This window comes from Rhinatrema bivittatum, chromosome 1, assembly GCF_901001135.1.
Source record: "Rhinatrema bivittatum chromosome 1, aRhiBiv1.1, whole genome shotgun sequence".
Taxonomy (NCBI): Eukaryota; Metazoa; Chordata; class Amphibia; order Gymnophiona; family Rhinatrematidae; genus Rhinatrema; species Rhinatrema bivittatum.
The window spans coordinates 738,949,772-738,967,463 of record NC_042615.1 but is presented as its reverse complement, the minus strand read 5'-3'; the positions used below and the strand labels follow the sequence as shown (position 1 = coordinate 738,967,463).

The 17,692-nt window shown below is 45.0% G+C and overlaps 1 protein-coding gene across 3 annotated transcripts in view; it reads right to left on the bottom strand.

Annotated features, from left to right (window-relative positions):
* The window catches only part of PAIP1 (poly(A) binding protein interacting protein 1), a 233,979-nt gene extending 223,771 nt beyond the window's left edge, over positions 1 to 10,208 (bottom strand). For 2 of the 3 annotated variants that reach the window (XR_003852745.1, XM_029577749.1), the window contains exon 1: positions 9,778 to 10,208. Coding sequence is in view for 2 of the 3 variants with exons in the window: in XM_029577749.1 (XP_029433609.1) it covers positions 9,778 to 10,060 (283 nt within the window). In the remaining variant the exon portion in view is untranslated. The remainder of the gene's footprint in view (positions 1 to 9,777) is intronic. The other variant, XM_029577741.1, reaches the window with a different exon arrangement.
* Between the last annotated feature and the right edge of the window lie 7,484 nt (positions 10,209 to 17,692).

Sequence of the window (17,692 nt, the reverse complement as noted above, 5' to 3'; positions counted from 1 at the left end):
GACAATTTGCCTGAATCCCAAATTGCTGAGAGTGGTGAGTAGAGTTTTGCAGAGAGTGGCGTAGCATCCACATGCAGATTAAAGTCACCCATCAGGATGGCAGGTTTATCTGCGAAGTGTTTCGCGATGAGTTCGATGACCGGAGATGGGTCAGATTCAAGAATTCCTGGCGGAGCGTAGATTAGGCCTATTTGAAGAAACTTTCATTTAAAATAAGCAAATTCCAGATTAGTTGTAGCATTTGAGAGATGTAGGGTTAGGCCTAGCCCTTTTTTTGCTGCTAAGAGCAGCCCTCCTCCTCTTTTTTTTTTGAGTCTGGGGATTGAGAGGAGGTCTTAAGTTTGAATGGGGAGCTGATTGGGGTCGCAATACTGCGACCCCAAACACTGTGTCTGTGGGTTTCAACCAGGTTTCTGTGATAGCACAGATGTCTGGATTGGTTTCTACAAGGAAGTCATTAAGTATGTGTGTTTTCTTGGTAATGGATTGGGCGTTTAATAGAGTAAATGAGAATAGTGCTAGGCCGAGTATTTGTGTGACTGGAGATATCATGATGGGAATGAGCCTCTGTTGATGGCTGGGAGGGCGAACAATTGATTTTGGTGGTCTAGCCAAGTGATTGTAAGTTATGGGTATGGCAGAGGAGTGCATCCTGGAGAATGTGAGAGGTGATGATCCGGCTGAAGGAATTTGTGAGAGGAGAGGGCGGAGCAGGCGATGGCCGGTGAGGTTTGGGTCAATCCGAATTGTGCTTGAATGGTCAGTCTCGAGTAGCCAGGCCAGGAATCAAGTTCCGAAGGTGACTGAAGAGATAGTGGTAAGCTTGATGAGCTCTGAAGCAAAGCTAATGTGAGAGATTGTGGGATTGCAGCCCGGTGTGGCTACGGCTTCTCTCAGGGGCTGCACGAAGGGGCGCACAAAGGGGCCTGCCCCTTTGTCGCGCACCTTCGGCGCATGGCGCCTGGCTGCCGCGGTACTTTAAAGGCCAGTCGGGGCTGTCCCCCGATTGGCTGTTCTGCTTTGGCTCTCCTGATTGGCTCAGGAGAGAAGGAGGAGGAAGAAGAAGGCCGAGTCCCGGGTCAGGGCTGCCTTGTGGTTGGCGCTGGTGGCGGCTGAGGGTAAGAGAATAATTTAATGGCCTTATCCCAGCGGGTCTACGGCGCCGATCGTGCAGGCCGATCTCTCACTACATTCGCTCCGTTCGCCGTGTGGAAGAGGGCTTGCCTGGCTGCCACGGTACTTTAAAGGCCAGTCGGGGCTGTCCCCTGATTGGCTGTTCTGCTTTGGCTCAGGAGAGAAGGAGGAGGAAGAAGAAGGCTGAGTCCCAGGTCGGGGCTGCCTCGTGGTCGGCGCTGGCGGCGACTGAGGGTAAGAGAATAATTTAATGGGTCTCCGGCGCCGATCGCGCAGGCCGATCTCTCACTGCACTCGCTCTGTTCGCCGCATGGAAGAGCGGCAAACGGAGCGAGTGCAGTGAGAAAATGCTAGGGATCACAAGTTGTCAAATCCAAAACTTGCAATTTTTTTATTTTTTTTTTGGAGTCTCTACCCAGGCCTTAATAGATTCTGGCTGCAGCAAAACGCTCATTCACCAGGACTTACTATTTCAAGGACATATTAATAATAAGAAAATAGAGACAGTAACATGTATACATGGGGACGAACAAACGTGTTAGACTCTTCATGATGACCTTCCCAGGACAAGCTTTGTTAGAAGCAGCTGTCCTCTCCAAGCTTATCCCCATTTTCTAACTTATGGAGACAATTCATGGATGTTCAGGACAATACAGCCAGAGGGGAAGGAATTTGAGACAGAACCAGGGTGTGCCCCGGGCATGTCTGGATGCTTGACCAGACATGGCCGAGCTGAGGGGGAGGGTATGTGTCAGAGTGTACTGATAACTCCCTCATTCTACCTTACAGGCAGATTCAGTAAAAGTTGCGGGAGAGCGTCCCGGCACGCGATTCAGTATTTAAATGAGGGCCCATGGTAAAAAGAAGTGCTAAGGACACTAGCGCGTCCCTAGCGCCTCTTTTTTGACATGAGCGGTGGCTGTCAGCGGGTTTGACAGCCGACTCTCAATTTTGCCGGCGTCTGTTCTCGAGCCTGCTGACAGCCACAGGTTCGGAAACCGGATGCTGGCAAAATTGAGCGTCCGGTTTTCAATCCGCGGGCCGATTTTTAATTTTTTTTTTTTTTTACTTTTGGGACCTCCGACTTAATATTGCCATGATATTAAGTCGGAGGGTGTACGTATGTAGTTTATATGTATTATGGCTGGATAGTAAAAGGTATTGTCCCTGCTGGATGAATATTTAAAACTCCATATGTTCTCAAGACTCACTGTTGATCAAAAAGTTGATACCATTTGTCTGATTCATCTAAGGATTGAGACGAACCTGTGTTTGGGCGTGCGTTTTCAACTCGCTAGCTTTACCCCTTATTCAGTAAGGGGTAAAGCTAGAGAGTTGAAAACGCGCGCCCAAACGCAGGTTAACAGTGCACTCCACCAAAGCGCACTGAACCATGTCTCCTTAAGGCAGCTAGTAAGCCTTCACAATACACCAGACAATGGACATTTACTTATCAGTTGTGCCTGACAAAAGGTGAGCTACTATTTTGATTCTAATTATCTTTGAAGCATTGTAAATACCTACACCATAACTAAGTTGGTCCAGTCTTGTTATATTCCTGAACTATTCCTGTGGCCGCAGCAAGCCCAAACACACTACCTCATGCTGCTGGTCACCACCCCCACTCTTAATAGGGATGTGAAAAACAGTATTTTTAAATCTGTAAAAAGAGAATGATCCCTAAGCAAGGGGAGAGTTAGCCACAAGGTATTGCCACTAATTATCAATAGTCTTATTGTGACCCTGGTGGGCGCTTTGTGATGGTGTGTTTTGTATTTTCAATTAATTTTACGTTAGTAAATGTCTAGGGTTCCACTTGGATCAAAATGAGATTTCTAGAGACCTCATTCACATAGTTCCTGCTTTCTTTTTTTTTCCTCTGATAAAGGGAAGAAATTGGAATGTTCGTCTCAATCCTTAGATGAATCAGACAAATGGTATCAACTTTTTGATCAAACAGTGAGTCTTGAGAACATATGGAGTTTTAAATATTCATCCAGCCAGCCATAAACTACATACATTATTTCTTATACTTCATTGATTTTACTACTTTGACCAAAATCAGTAGATATATATTGTCATCTGTCTGATCATCATTCCATTTGGATACTGCTAAATATATCTCAGTCTATAGCAGCTAATAAATCTTAGAGGGGTGTCGTGGTGCCTCTGTGTCGTTCCATGGTGGGACCGCACCTTGAGTGCTGTGAGCGGTTCTGGTCTCTGTATCTCAAGGGAGGTGTGGTTGCGGTGGAGAGGGTGCAGAGAGGGGCAACCAGGGTGGTGGGGGGGATGGAACAGCTCCCCTGTGGGGAGGGGCTGAAGGGGGGCTGTTTGGCTTGGAGAGGAGATGGCTGAGGGGGGATGTGATGAGGTCTTTGGGATCGTGGGAGGTCTTGAACAAGTGGATATGGCTCGGTTGTTTGCACTTTCGGGTGGTGGGGGGACTGGGGGGCATTCTATGAAGTTAGCAAGTAGCACATTTAGGACTAATCGGAGAGGGTTCTCTCTCACTCGACGCACAGTAGAGCTCTGGGGTTTGTTGCCAGAGGATGTGGTTAGTGCAGTTAGTGTAGCTGGGTTCGGAGGGGGTTTGGATGGGTTCTTGGAGGAGAGGTCCATTAATGGCTATTGATCGATTTTACTTGGGGGATGGCCACTGCTATTGATTGCATCTGTGGCATGGGATCTTCTTGGTGTTTGGGTAATTGCCAGGTTCTTGCCGCCTGGTTTTGACCTCTGTTGGGGGCAGGATGCTGGGCTTGATGGACCCTTGGTCTGACCCAGCGTGGCAATTTCTTATGTTCTTAATCCCAAGATTTGTAAGATATCAGAAGCTATCAAGAAATTCCTAAAATTGCACTCCTTTAAATATAAAGGCCTACTCTTTTGTGGGAAACTTTAAATGCAGCATTAAAGGGAAAAGTATAAACCCTACTAGTAATATACAAAAAATGAAAGAAAAGAGAGAAGTCTCTGGAGAAGAAGCAAAGAATCTCTGGGTGGCCTTGAACTAGCAAAGAATTTACTTGCAGGTCTTGTCATCAGACTGTAACACCACCCTTGAGAACCCAGATTGTCTGCGACTGTGCGACTGGATAAATCAGACCTTTGAGTGGGCTGCGAGTGTTGTTTTTAAACCTGCTTACGTTGTTTGGGCCTAAATCCCCTGCTTGTCCCAGCATTAAGGGGACCTGTGTCTTTTGTTAAAATCCTGTAAAGCATAAGCCAGGACATAGTTGTATTTCTGTTGAGGGCACACTTGAATAAAATCCTGTTTAGAATTTCCAATTAGCATGGCTTGTGTGTGTAGGTCCTCAACCTGACAAATTTGCATTATCAATATAAAAACAGCAGCTCTGTTTGAAAGCCCTGCAGAAACACAGAGCAGAGGCATAATTAAAATAGAAAAATACAAAGTTTTTCAAAACAAATGATTTATAAATATGGAAACAAAACTGGCTCACCGTTAGCCAAAATGTTACTATAATCGGGATCTGCTGTAGGACAGGTGAAAGTACTCCTATTTTCTCTGAGATGAATACAATTTTCATGGTTCATTTTACAATACTGTACACAACTAACAACTGGAAGGTGGACAATAAGTAAATAATTGCAGCCCTAACACTAAACTTTCAAAAGGGAAACTTTGATAAAATGAGGAAAATATTTAGAAAAAAACTGAAAGGTGCAGCTGCAAAGGTTAAAAGTATTCAACAGGCTTGGACATTGTTTAAAAATAGAATCCTAGAGGCGCAGTCCATATGTATTCCACACATTAAGAAAGGTGGAAAGAAGGCAAAACGATTACCATCATGGTTAAAAGGTGAGGTGAAAGAGGCTATTTTAGCCAAAAAAATCCTTCAAAAATTGGAAGAAGGATCCGTCTGAAGAAAAATAGGATAAAACATAAGCATTGTCAAGTTAAGTGTAAAACATTGACAAGACAGGCAAAGAGAATGTGAAATGAAGTTGGCCATACAGGCAAAAACTCATAATAAAAACTTTTTTAAATATATCCGAAGCAAGAAACTGTGAGGGAGTCTGTTGGACCTTTAGATGACCAAGGGGTTAAAGGGGCTCTTAGGGAAGATAAGGCCATTGCAGAAAGACTAAATGAATTCTTTGCTTCCGTGTTTACTAATGAGGATGTTGGGGCGATACCAGTTCCGGAGATGGTTTTCAGGGGTGATGAGTCAGACGAACTGAACGAAATCACTATGAACCTGGAAGATGTAGTAGGCCAGATTGACAAACTAAAGAGTAGCAAATCACCTGGACCGGATGGTATGCATCCTAGGGTACTGAAGGAACTAAAAAATGAAATTTCTGATCTATTAGTTAAAATCTGTAAACTATCATTAAAATCATCCATTGTACCTGAAGACTGGAGGGTGGCCAATGTAACCCCAATATTTAAATAAAAAAAGGCTCCAGGGGCGATCCAGGTAACTATAATAGACCAGTGAGTCTGACTTCAGTGCTAGGAAAAATAGTGGAAACTATTCTCAAGATCAAAATCGTAGAGCATATAGAAAGATGATTTAATGGAACACAGTCAACATGGATTTACCCAAGGGAAGTCTTGCCCAACTAATCTGCTTCATTTTTTTGAAGGGGTTAATAAACATGTGGATAAAGGTGAACCGGTAGATGTAGTGTATTTGGATTTTCAGAAGGCATTTGACAAAGTCCCTCATGAGAGGCTTCTACGAAAACTAAGAAGTCATGAGATAGGAGGCGATGTCCTTTCATGGATTACAAACTGGTTAAAAGACAGGAAACAGAGAGTAGGATTAAATGGTCAATTTTCTCAGTGGAAAAAGGTAAAACAGTGGAGTGCCTCAGGGATCTGTTCTTGGACCAGTGCTTTTCAATATTATATATATGATCTGGAAGAGAATACGAGTGAGGTTATCAAATTTGCGATGATACAAAATTATTCAGAGTAGTTAAATCACAAGCAGATTGTAATATATTATAAGAGGACCTTGCAAGACTGGAAGATTGGGCATCGAAATGGCAGATGAAATTTAATGTGGACAAGTGCAAGGTGTTGCATATAGGGAAAAATAACCCTTGCTGTAGCTACACGATGTTAGGTTCCATATTAGGAGCTACCATCCAGGAAAAAGATCTAGGCATCATAGGGGATAATACTTTAAAATCGTCGGCTCAGTGTGCTGCAGCAGTCAAAAAAGCAAACAGAATGTTAGGAATTATTAGGAAGGGAATGGTTAATAAAACGGAAAATGTCATAATGCCTCTATATCGCTCCATGGTGAGACCACACCTTGAATACTGTGTACAATTCTGGTTGCCGCATCTCAAAAAATATATAGTTGCGATGGAGAAGGTACAGAGAAGGGCAACCAAAATGATAAAGGGGCTGGAACAGCTCCCCTATGAGGAAAGGCTGAAGAGATTAGGGCTGTTCAGCTTGGAGAAGAGACGGCTGAGGGGGGATATGATAGAGGTCTTTAAGATCATGTTGGTAACAGGATGCTGGGCTTGATGGACCCTTGGTCTGACCCAGCGTGGCAATTTCTTATGTTCTTAAACACCCTTTTATAAACCCGTTCAATTGTGCTCAATTGCATCTGGGTTGATATTCTGATGTCACTTGTAACACTTCAGCTAGTTGCTTTATATCAGAATATATCTTATACTTAGGCGAATATGCATTTGGGTCTAATCAGTCTTTTCCATTTTTATGTTTCAGAGCGATTACCGCATCAGATAAATTACTGGAGTTAACTGGGCAGTTCTGCAAAAATAACTGAAGACCTTTAATAGCACTGGAGGAAGATAACATTTTTTTTTTATAGAACCTACGTGAAAGCCATCAGACATAGTAATTTCAAAAAAGAAATTGGAGCGGATGACATTGGCCTGCTCTGGGATCATATGCAGGAGTTCAAGCTTTTCGTGGAACATGTCTCCCAACATTTGACATTAATACTCAAAAGACTGCTTATTCTTCATTTTGCCAGATAAAGTCTTTGACAAGCTCAAATTGTAGTTTCTGTTACTCTGCATATATATCACTTTCACAAGATATACATAGACTGGATTAGGGCCTTATATACTCATCCTCAAGAGTCTTAAATAGTTGTCATTTTTTTTCCTGTAGTAAATGGTACAAGGTAGAGTTATCATACTTCCTAGTTGACCTAGTGGCTGAGATACTGGCCCAAAAAACTTTTCTTGATTCAGGAACAACAGATTTTAAATTCAATGGGATGGATCACAAAATTTCACTTTAGATGGATAAGGTCCTATTATTTATCACAAAATTCAAAGATATCAGCCCCTGATCTTTTGGAATTAATTTCACTTAATGGAAGACTGCCAAGTTACAAAAATTAATTACCAAAAGTTTGAAATAACCTTTATTTAGATTTAGCTCATGTCTTTTCACTGGTAGCTCAAATTGCATCACATTCAGGTACTGTATGTATTTCTTTGTCACCAGAGGGTTTGTGATCTGGATTTCTATCTGAGCCAATGGATGATGAAGTGACTTGCCCAAGGTCACAAAGAATATCAGTGAGATTTGAATCCTAGAGCTGACCTGGTTCTAAGTCTGCTGCTCTAACCCTAGGCTGGCTGAAATCTAATTATGTTGAATTGTTAAATAACAGTTCAAGGTAACTCAGCAAGGATTCAAATAACTAAGCAATAATATCACTGAAGACTTCTCAGACCTCTATGAACAAATTACATTCTTGTGACAAGCAAGATCTATTATGATTTAAAATAGGGGATATCATAATAACAACTCCTTTATCTAAACTCTATGGAAGCAGAAGACATTAAGATATTTTCTACACAGTTTAGATAAAGAGAACTCCTGTGATCATTCAATTTTTGAGTTTCTGAATCAAGATTTTTTTCTATGAGTTGCACAAAAAATTGAGCATGTTTGCTGCAACACTTGCTAGCAATCTGCAAATCATAAAATACTTTTTATGGGTTAAATGACTATGATCTATGTTTTCACAAGGACACCATTTTCTGATACCCCTTCTCATAGGATTTATTTTATGAAGGTATTTTTTGATTGTCCCTTAATTATATGAAACTGATTGTTGTGCCCTCCAGTGATATTAAAACAGAGCCTAACTTTTTTGCTTGACTAATAATTAAAAAAAACAAAACCAACAGTATGTGACTGTAAGCTCTAGGCAAAGTTCCAAGTAGAGTTTTACCTCTTGCTTCCCCAGAGCTCAGCACCTCAATGCCTGCAGGACCAACAGAACACAAACAAGTTCTGACACCCTCCTCAAGATAGGCAGCAGAAATAACATACTGGTCCAGTTCCCCTTCATATCAGATAGTGTGATGATGTACATGAATTAAAGAGTATATCTCCCATGGAGAGTAGCCAGATTGGTAAGGATGAAAGGGAGAATGGGGGACAAGTACAGGTTGGGAAAACCATAATGAATTTAATAGGGAGTGGTTAAAATGTTTTTAAGGCTAATACAATAAAGAAAATGGAGTGGAGAAGTCGTATAGTGGTTAGAGAAGCAGGCTACAACTTGGGAAGCCAGGATTCAATTCCCCCTGTGACCTTCGGCAAGTACCTAAAGTAATCCACTTTAAACCACCTGAAAGGTTGAATATAAATTTAAACAATTAAGAATAAAACACAAATAAATAATTGCACTGTGGAACTGAGAAGCTTGGGGAGGGGAAAAAAACAAGCTTTTTTCATTAATTCCTCCATTCATCATTCAACCCAATATATTTAAGTGGGAATTTAAGGCATATTCCACTTCTCTATATAAATATTATAAAAAAACATTCCTCAAAACTATGTTTGAAATTTGGCCATCCCAGACTGAACGTATAATGCGGGATGAATGGAGAGATATTTATGGAGAAAGATTTAGGAGCAATAGATAAGTTGAGGCATACAAAGCAGATAGAAATATACTGTCAATGAAAAAAAGGGGTGTACATTAAAGGGAGGAGAAGGAAGTAAAATACATACACAGATGAATTGGGTTGTATATAAAGAAATATAGAGATGAATAGACAAAAACAATGTCCAGATATGAGGTACTCCAAAAGAATACAACTTAGACATGTTCCCATATATTTCGTGTATAAAGCATGCATACATGGAAAAAAAGCATTATAAATACAAATGCAGAAATAAGCATGGCATGGGTAAGCGTATGTACACGGGTGGAAACATTTTTTTTTAAAAAGACCCCAGCCAAAACATTTTAGAAGCCAAAGTTAATTTATTTTTGTTGTACTGTTTTTCTTTTGCTCGTTATTTTGATGTTTCCCCTCTTTTTCTTAACTCTCGCTTCCCCTCGCGCCAGGGACCCTTGCTTCCTCCCGGCACTCTCCTTCCCCTACTCCCTTCTCAGCTTCTTCCCCTCCTGATCGAGCATTGGGGGCCCGCCGGGCGCAGGTTCCTTTCCCTGGCGCCAACGTCTCTTCACCCAGAATTTCTCCTGTATCAGCTTGCAAGGTTCCGAGAGCGATGCAGAAGAGGGAATGGTAATTTCCACACATGCAAGAAGAGGCGGTGAATAAATACACAGGGGATGGGGGGCGGGGTGAGTTGTGCACAGGCACACGCAAGGGCAGAAAGACACATGCAGGCCGTGGGGGAGGGGGTACCTGTGGAGAGCTCGGCGGTATGCGGCGGGCAGGTTTTGGGCGGCCTCAGCGGCTCCTGTTGCTGGACGAAGGCCGCTTTCTGCGCTGGGGATGGCGGCGGCGGCTGTTGTTGTTGTTGTTGTTGCTGCTGCTGCTGCTGCTGCTGCTCGCCAGACAGGGCCCTGAAGCCGGATACGCGGGTGCTCTCCTGCTGCAACCGCGGCTGCCCCCCTCCGCCCGGCTTCAGCGCCGCTCGGCCCCGTCCCCGACCAGCCCCGGGGGCCCGGTCAAAACAGTCAGCCATGAGCTGCTCGCGGTGCCCGTGTGCTACTGCAGAGGGGCGGCCGCATGCCCCGGAGAGAGCACGGGATTCCCTCCTCACGCCGCGGGCCCCCAAACAACAATCAACTCTTCACTTTCAGTTTCGCCAACCAACTAAGAGAGATCGCGGACCCCCGACGCCCGGCCGAGCCTCAGCTGGTAGCGGCCCCTGCCGGGTGGAGGCCGTCAGCGCATTAGCACTGGACGTGGGAAGGGGCGGTCAGACACCTTCATTAACCAGAGTAAAGTAGCATACTCCGGGTTAATCCACTTGAATGCACGGCAATAAAGGTTAACAAATAAAAACAAAACATATATAAAGCGATACCATATTACTAGATCAACAATGCCTTTCTTGACTAGTTCTGGGGATCCAGGGGTGATCCGGGAAACTATAGACCAGTGAGCCTGACTTCAGTGCCAGGAAAAATCGTGGAAACTGTTATAAAGAATAAAATCACAAAACATTTAGATAGACATGGTTTGATGGGACACAGCCAACATGGATTTACCCAAGGGAAGTCTTGCCTCACAAATCTACATTTTTTTTTTTTGAAGGGGTGAATAAACATGTTGACAAAGGTGAAGTGGTAGATGTGGCATATTTGGATTTCCAGAAGGTGTTCGACAAAGTCCCACATGAGAGGCTTGTAGAGCAATATCTACTGTTTAGCAGTGATACACTAGTTATGAATTATGATAGCCATGCACAAGATAAATTCTGACAGGCCCAGAACCCTGCTACAGCAAGAGAAGGACTTTTACCTAGGTGAACTTTAAACTACCTTGCATCAGTGGAAATTAAAGGCCTTGTTCCAAGAAGTATTGAGGCCTTGTCTCCAGCAGTATAGAAGCTGTTATAAGATGTTCCTATTTGCTGTTCCTGTGCAAATAAAGAAACTATACAGAAAAGACAATATGACTTAAGATCCTAAGCAGTATGTCAGGGACAGACAAGACCCCCACCTTTGCAAAGAAGAGCAGTTTGAAATAATGCTGACTCTGTGACACAGCCTGACAGTTTCTTCCCCAAAGAAACTGGGAGGGGGAAAGGGACCTGCCAATGTGGAGGACACCCCCCCCCCCCCCACGAAGTAAGAAAAGGACCTGCAATGCAGCAAGAGACCTTCCACCCACCACAGAGGGTATGCATGATGTTATGCATATATGCATATTTATCAGCTGGGAAGTATAAGACTGGGGGACAAGGAGGCTGAAGCAGGTTCTGATCCAAAAAACGTTTGAGCGCTGTTTTCAAGAAAGAGTTCTGCTTCCAAAAGAAAAAAGGGAGATTCGAGTCTGGAAAGAAGAGGCCCAGTTCCAGGAAAGAAAAGAAGTTTGGTTCCAGAAAAGAAAGCGGCCGGAAAGAAGACATACCTCCTGGCAGAGCGACCCGGAAGCCAAAAAGGGAGCAGTGAGGACCAGCATGGACCCCCAGAGGAAAAGGAGTCCCAAATCCTGAACGCCAAACTGGGGAGAAAGTCCTGAGAGCAAGAGCCTGTGCTGAGGTGTCCCTGGAAGTGAAAGGAGGGTCTGAAGCTGGCCAGATCTCCCTGTTATCCCAAAAGGTGAGAACCAGCTGTCAGTTCTGCCAGCCAGTCCAGAAAGTAAGCCTCTCCCCATCCACACTTTCCAGGACTCCAGCCGGACCTGCGTCTGAGGTAAACAGAAGAATCGTCTGAACGTCAGAATCAGGGGTAAGTTAGCCATAATTATTTACATCAAAGCAGGCTGAGGTTTATGGCATGTTTTGTTACTACCCATGATACAGAATTTCTTTAGGGAAAACTGGTGCATAGTAGCTAGGATGTTAAAGATAGGAATTATTGTTATTTTCTAAATGCTATGTCCTGACAAATCTGATTTAAAAAAAAGTCTATTTCAGAGGAGCATACACATTGTCTTTTGCCTGATTTGGGATTGCAAAGAAGGTGGGAGGGCAGCTAGCAGTGTCTTTTAGCAGACAGATCTCTGCACCCCCTCAAACTCCCTACAGGCTTCTAAGAAAACTAAAAAGTCATGGGATAGGAGGTGATGGCTTTTTGTGGATTGCAAGTTGGTTAAAAGACAGGAAACAGAGAGTAGGATTAAATGGTCAGTTTTCACAGTGGAAAAAGGTAAACAGTGGAGTACCTCAGGGATCTGTACTAGGACGGGTGCTTTTTAATATATTTATAAATGATCTGCAAAGGGGTACAATGAGTGAGGTGATCAAATTTGTGGATGACACAAAATTATGCAGAAGTAGTTAAATCTCAAGCGAATTGTGATGAATTGCAGGAGGACCTTGCGAGACTGGAAGATTGGGCTTCCAAATGGAAGATGAAATTTAATGTGGACAAGTGCAAAGTGATGCCTATAGGGAAAAATAACCCTTGCTGTAGTTACACGATGTTAGGTTCTATCTTAGGAGTTACCACCCAGGAAAGAGATTTAGGCGTCATAATGGATAATACATTGAAATCATCGGCCCAGTGTGCTGTGGCAATCAAAAAAGCAAACAGAATGTTAAGAACTATTAGGAAGGGAATGGAAAATAAAATGTAGGATGTCATAATACCTCTGTATCACTCCACCTTGAATACTGTGTGTAATTCTGGTCACAGCATTTCAAAAAGGATATAACTGCACTGGAGAAAATGCAGAGAAGGGTGACCAAAATGATATGGGGCATGAAATGGCTGCCCTATGAGGAAAGGCTAAAGAAGTTAGGGCTGTTCAGTTTGGAGAAGAGACTGTTGCGACCGTCGCTGCCCGACGTCTTCACTCCACCCACCTTACCTCTTTTGTGACTCCCTTTTTGGTTGATGGAAGTTTGGCTGCCGCAGCGTCATCTTGCTGACCTCCTCCGGCGTCCCCGGACCGGCTAGACACTGCCTTCCACCATGTTCTCCTGAAGCCTAAGGGCGCGCGCATGGCGCAGCCCTGACTCAAATACCAGCTGTGGCGCAAACCTCAGGGGCATCCCCCTGAGATGACATCATCCTCACCGGATAATTAAGGTCTTCGTTTTTGCTAGCTGTTTATTTATTTATTTACTAATTTTTGCTATACCGATATTCAAGACATGTCTTATCGTATCGGTTTACATCAAACAAGGGAAAAAACCATGTAAATGTGTGGAGAGAGAAAGTTACATATAACAGGGGCGAAGAACTTGGAACAAGTCGGAAAATGGAACTTATTTTAACATAGGGCTAGAATGAAAGTGAAAATAATTTAACGTGAAATAAATTTAGCATAAACAATGATTAACATCAAGTAGCTTATCGAGAATGTGATGAGGAATTGTAATCAAATCTTGAGGATCTCAGCGGAAGACTGTATCAAATAGGTGACTGCATTAAGAGTCAGTATTAGTGGCTTAGTGTTATTTGAGTATTGTCTGATTATGGGTAGGCTTGTTCGAATAGCCAAGTTTTCAGTTTTTTTCTAAAGGTGAATTGACATTGTTCTTGGCGAAGCTCTGGTGGTAGTGAATTCCATTGAGCTGGTCCGGCTGTGGAGAATACACGTTTCCGAATGGAGGAGTGAAGTGTGGATTTGGCGTGGGGTGTATAAAGGGATCCTTTATAGGCAGATCTGATTGGTCTCGTGGAGGAGTGAAGGTTGAACGGGATTTTGAGCTGGAGTGTGTAATTATGGTGGATGGTTTTGTGTATGATGGTCAGAGATTTTTAGCAAGGGCTTTCTCCAGGTATCGCTGCGCATGGGATTCGCTCTCTGCATACCTTGCTACTCTGCCTCCTCGGACTTTCCCAGGGGTACCCGCTCCTCCGAGGGCCTCTCTCTCTCTCTTACTTTTCAGGTCGCAATCTGGAACCGGTACTCGCTCCTCGAGGGCCCACGTTCCCGGACCTGCTACCGATTACTACTTCTGCCAGGAAGTCACCTCTGCCTACAACACCAGTGAGTTACCATCTCTCTCTCAGAGCTTTCCCTGGAACCAGGTACTCGCTCCTCGAGGGCCTACTTCATTCCAGCTCCTGGTCTGCTTCAAGAGACTATTGTGTGAGTGTTACCATCAAGGTCCTGTTCCTGAACTCTGCATACTCTGCCTACTCACTATATTCAGTTTCTCTACAGCTCAGCCATCCTGGGATCGCTGTTCCAGTGCCTGAGGGACTACAGCGCTCTTCCAGCTCACTACTGCCACTTCTAGTGGGTCACTATACAGTTTAATAAAAGTTCTAGTGTGTGTCTGTCTCCCAACTCTGAGCCTGACCGGTGGTCCCTCTCGGGATCTTCCCCCAGGGGCGTGGTCATCTGCCACCGGCCCAAGGCTCCACCCACAATTATCACAAATAGTAACAGATTGCTAACTCCATGGATCCGGCACAGCTCAATGCCTTACAGGCCATACCGGGCCTGGCCCTGCGCATTTCGGAGCAGCAAGACGCCTAGGAGAAACTTACTTCAGCGTTTCATCAGCTACACACACAGAAGGTTCAAGGCACAGCTTCCAGCCATGAAGGTCAGTTACAGGAGGTAACTTTAAAAACTGCTGTACCACTGGCAGCTCCAATTTGTTTTTCCGGAGAAATCCAGAAGACCCGGGATTTTTTAAACCAGTGCTGCATGCATTTTGCCTTACAGCCATCTTTATTTCCTACGGCTCTCTCCAAGACCTGGATGGTAGGGCTTTGTCTTGGGCATTTACCTTGTGGGAACGCAAGGACCCCATTTTGCAGGACATAGAAAGATTTATGGACTTATTTAAATCCTTTTTTGATTACCCTGCTCGAACTTCTGTCTCCGGTTCTGCTTTGGTTGAATTGAAGCAAGGCAACAGATCATTGGCTGAATTTGCCATAGAGTTTAAAACTCTTGCAGCGGAACTCTGTTGGGACCCCAAATGTCTCAAGACTCTCTTTTTCAGAGGCCTGGATAACCGTTTAAAGGACAAGCTGGCTGCTCGTGAAACATTTAACACACGCGACGGTCACTTTGAATACCTTGTGTTGCCGTTCGGGCTTTGCAACGCGCCCGTGGTATTTCAAAACCTGATGAACGAGGTTTTCAGAGATATGCTTTATCAGTGTGTGGTTGTATACCTCGACGATATTCTCGTCTTCTCTCAAGACCTGCCTAGCCACTGCTGGGATGTTTCTTGTGTCCTCCAGCCGCTGCGAGATAACCAACTTTTTGCCAAGCTTGAAAAGTGCTCCTTTGAACAAGAGACCGTTCCTTTCCTGGGCTATGTGGTGTCTAGTCAGGGGTTTCAAATGAATCCTCAAAAATTAAAGAGCATCCCTGATTGGCCTCAACCCACAGGCCTCAAGGCCCTCCAGAGATTCCTTGGCTTCGCCAATTACTATCGCTCTTTTATCCACCATTATTCCACCCTGACCGCACAACTCACCCCATGACTCGCAAGAGAGCCAACCCCTCCCAGTGGTCGCTCGAAGCTATGACCACCTTTCAGGACCTCAAGTCTGCCTTCCTGAAGGAACCTTGTCTCCACAATCCGGATCCTACGCGCTCATTTGTGGTTGAGGTCGATGCCTCCAATGTTGGAGTACGATCTGTACTGAGTCAATACTCCACTACTCACACTCTCACCCCAGTTCTTTTTTTTCCCAACACTTTTCGCCGGCGGAATGTAATTATGCCATCGGGGATAAGGAATTGTTGGCCATCAAGCTGGCCTTTGAGGAATGGCGACCCTGGCTCGAAGGAGCACAACACCAGATTACCATATACATGGATCATAAAAATCTAGAGTATCTACATCACGTTCAGTGTTTAAGCCATCGCCAGGCCCGCTGGTCCCTCTTCTTTTTTTTGCAATTTATATTTTATTTATTTGTAGTACATATACAGTGTTAGACATAGCGAACACACCAAGAAGTAAAAGGAACCGCAGCAAAGATGATTATACACAGGATCATGTACCTTCAGATATAACAAGCATGTGGAAAACATAGTAAATACAATAGGTCGCCAAATCCGTAATATCGCAAATCTGGTGCACAATGCTATACTGTTTAGTGTTGCATAATTTGACATATGTACATAATATTTAACTCCCCAATCCCCCCTCCCCATCTTTCCAGGTCTCCGCATTATATAAAGGCTATGTAAGAGAAGTACTGTAAAATAAAAAGTAATAAAATATGAATGAAATAAAATACTTTAAACTATTTTAGCCGTCTCTATTTTCCTTTGCCAACTGCCGTTCGGGCTATAGCTTGTCATTATGTCAGTGAAAGTATACATTAAGTCCAAGAACTAAGTACTAAGTATCCGCAGTCCCTCATCTTTACTCGATTCAATTTCATACTGCGTTATCGCCCAGCCAACAAGAATACTCATGCCGACGCCCCCTCCAGGTCGTTTGTTGCTGAGGATGTTCCTGATACCCTTCGGCATATAATAGACCCTGCGAAGGTAATTTTGTCTGCCACCATCCCAATACCTCTGGGGAAGACAGTGGTCCCTCGCCCGCTAAGACAAAAGGTTTTGCAAAGGGCTCACAACTCTATGACCTCTGGACATCTGGGTCAGTCCAGGACTCTTTCCATTCTGCAGCGATACTACTGGTGGCCTACTATTCGGAAGGATACCCAAGTGTACGTCGAATCCTGCCCTAGTGTGTTACGCTTGGGCTCCGGTCAGGAGGCGTGAACACCACCCAGCAGGGTGGCTCCAGGTGGAGAGAGACAGGAAGCTAGAAACAGTGTCTGGTTCCAGGCTGGGTCAAGGCAGGCAGCAATAAGCAGTGTCTAGTTCAGGCTGGGTCAGAGCAGGCGGCAATGAGCAGAGTCTAAGTTCAGGCTGGGTCACGGCAGGCGGCAATGAGCAGAGTCTAAGTTCAGGCTGGGTCAGGGCAGGCGGCAATGAGCAGAGTCTAAGTTCAGGCTGGGTCAGGGCACAGTAAGCAGGGCAAGGCAGGTCAGAAGGCCCGTAGGCCACACACACACAGAAGGCCCGTAGGCCACACACCATAAGCGGGGCAAGGCAGGTCAGAAGGCCCGTAGGCCACACACACACAGAAGGCCCGTAGGCCACACACCATAAGCGGGGCAAGGCAGGTCAGAAGGCCCGTAGGCTCCACACACACAGACAGAAGGCCCGTAGGCCACACACCATAAGCAGAGCAGGGCAGGTCAGAAGGCCCGTAGGCCACACACACACAGAAGGCCCGTAGGCCACACACCATAAGCGGGGCAAGGCAGGTCAGAAGGCCCGTAGGCTCCACACACACAGACAGAAGGCCCGTAGGCCACACACCATAAGCAGAGCAGGGCAGGTCAGAAGGCCCGTAGGCCACACACACACAGAAGGCCCGAAGGCCACACACCATAAGCGGGGCAAGGCAGGTCAGAAGGCCCGTAGGCTCCACACACACAGACAGAAGGCCCGTAGGCCACACACCATAAGCAGAGCAGGGCAGGTCAGAAGGCCCGTAGGCCACACACACACAGAAGGCCCGTAGGCCACACACCGTAAGCAGAGCAAGCAGGTCAGAAGGCCTGTAGGCCAGGTGAGAACAACGAGGAAGGAGGCCCGAAGGCCGCGCAAGGCAAGGAAAGGCCCGAAGGCCGCGCAGGGCAAGGAAAGGCCCGAAGGCCGCGCAAGGCTAGAGCAGGGAGCCCAGGTGAGCTCGATGCCG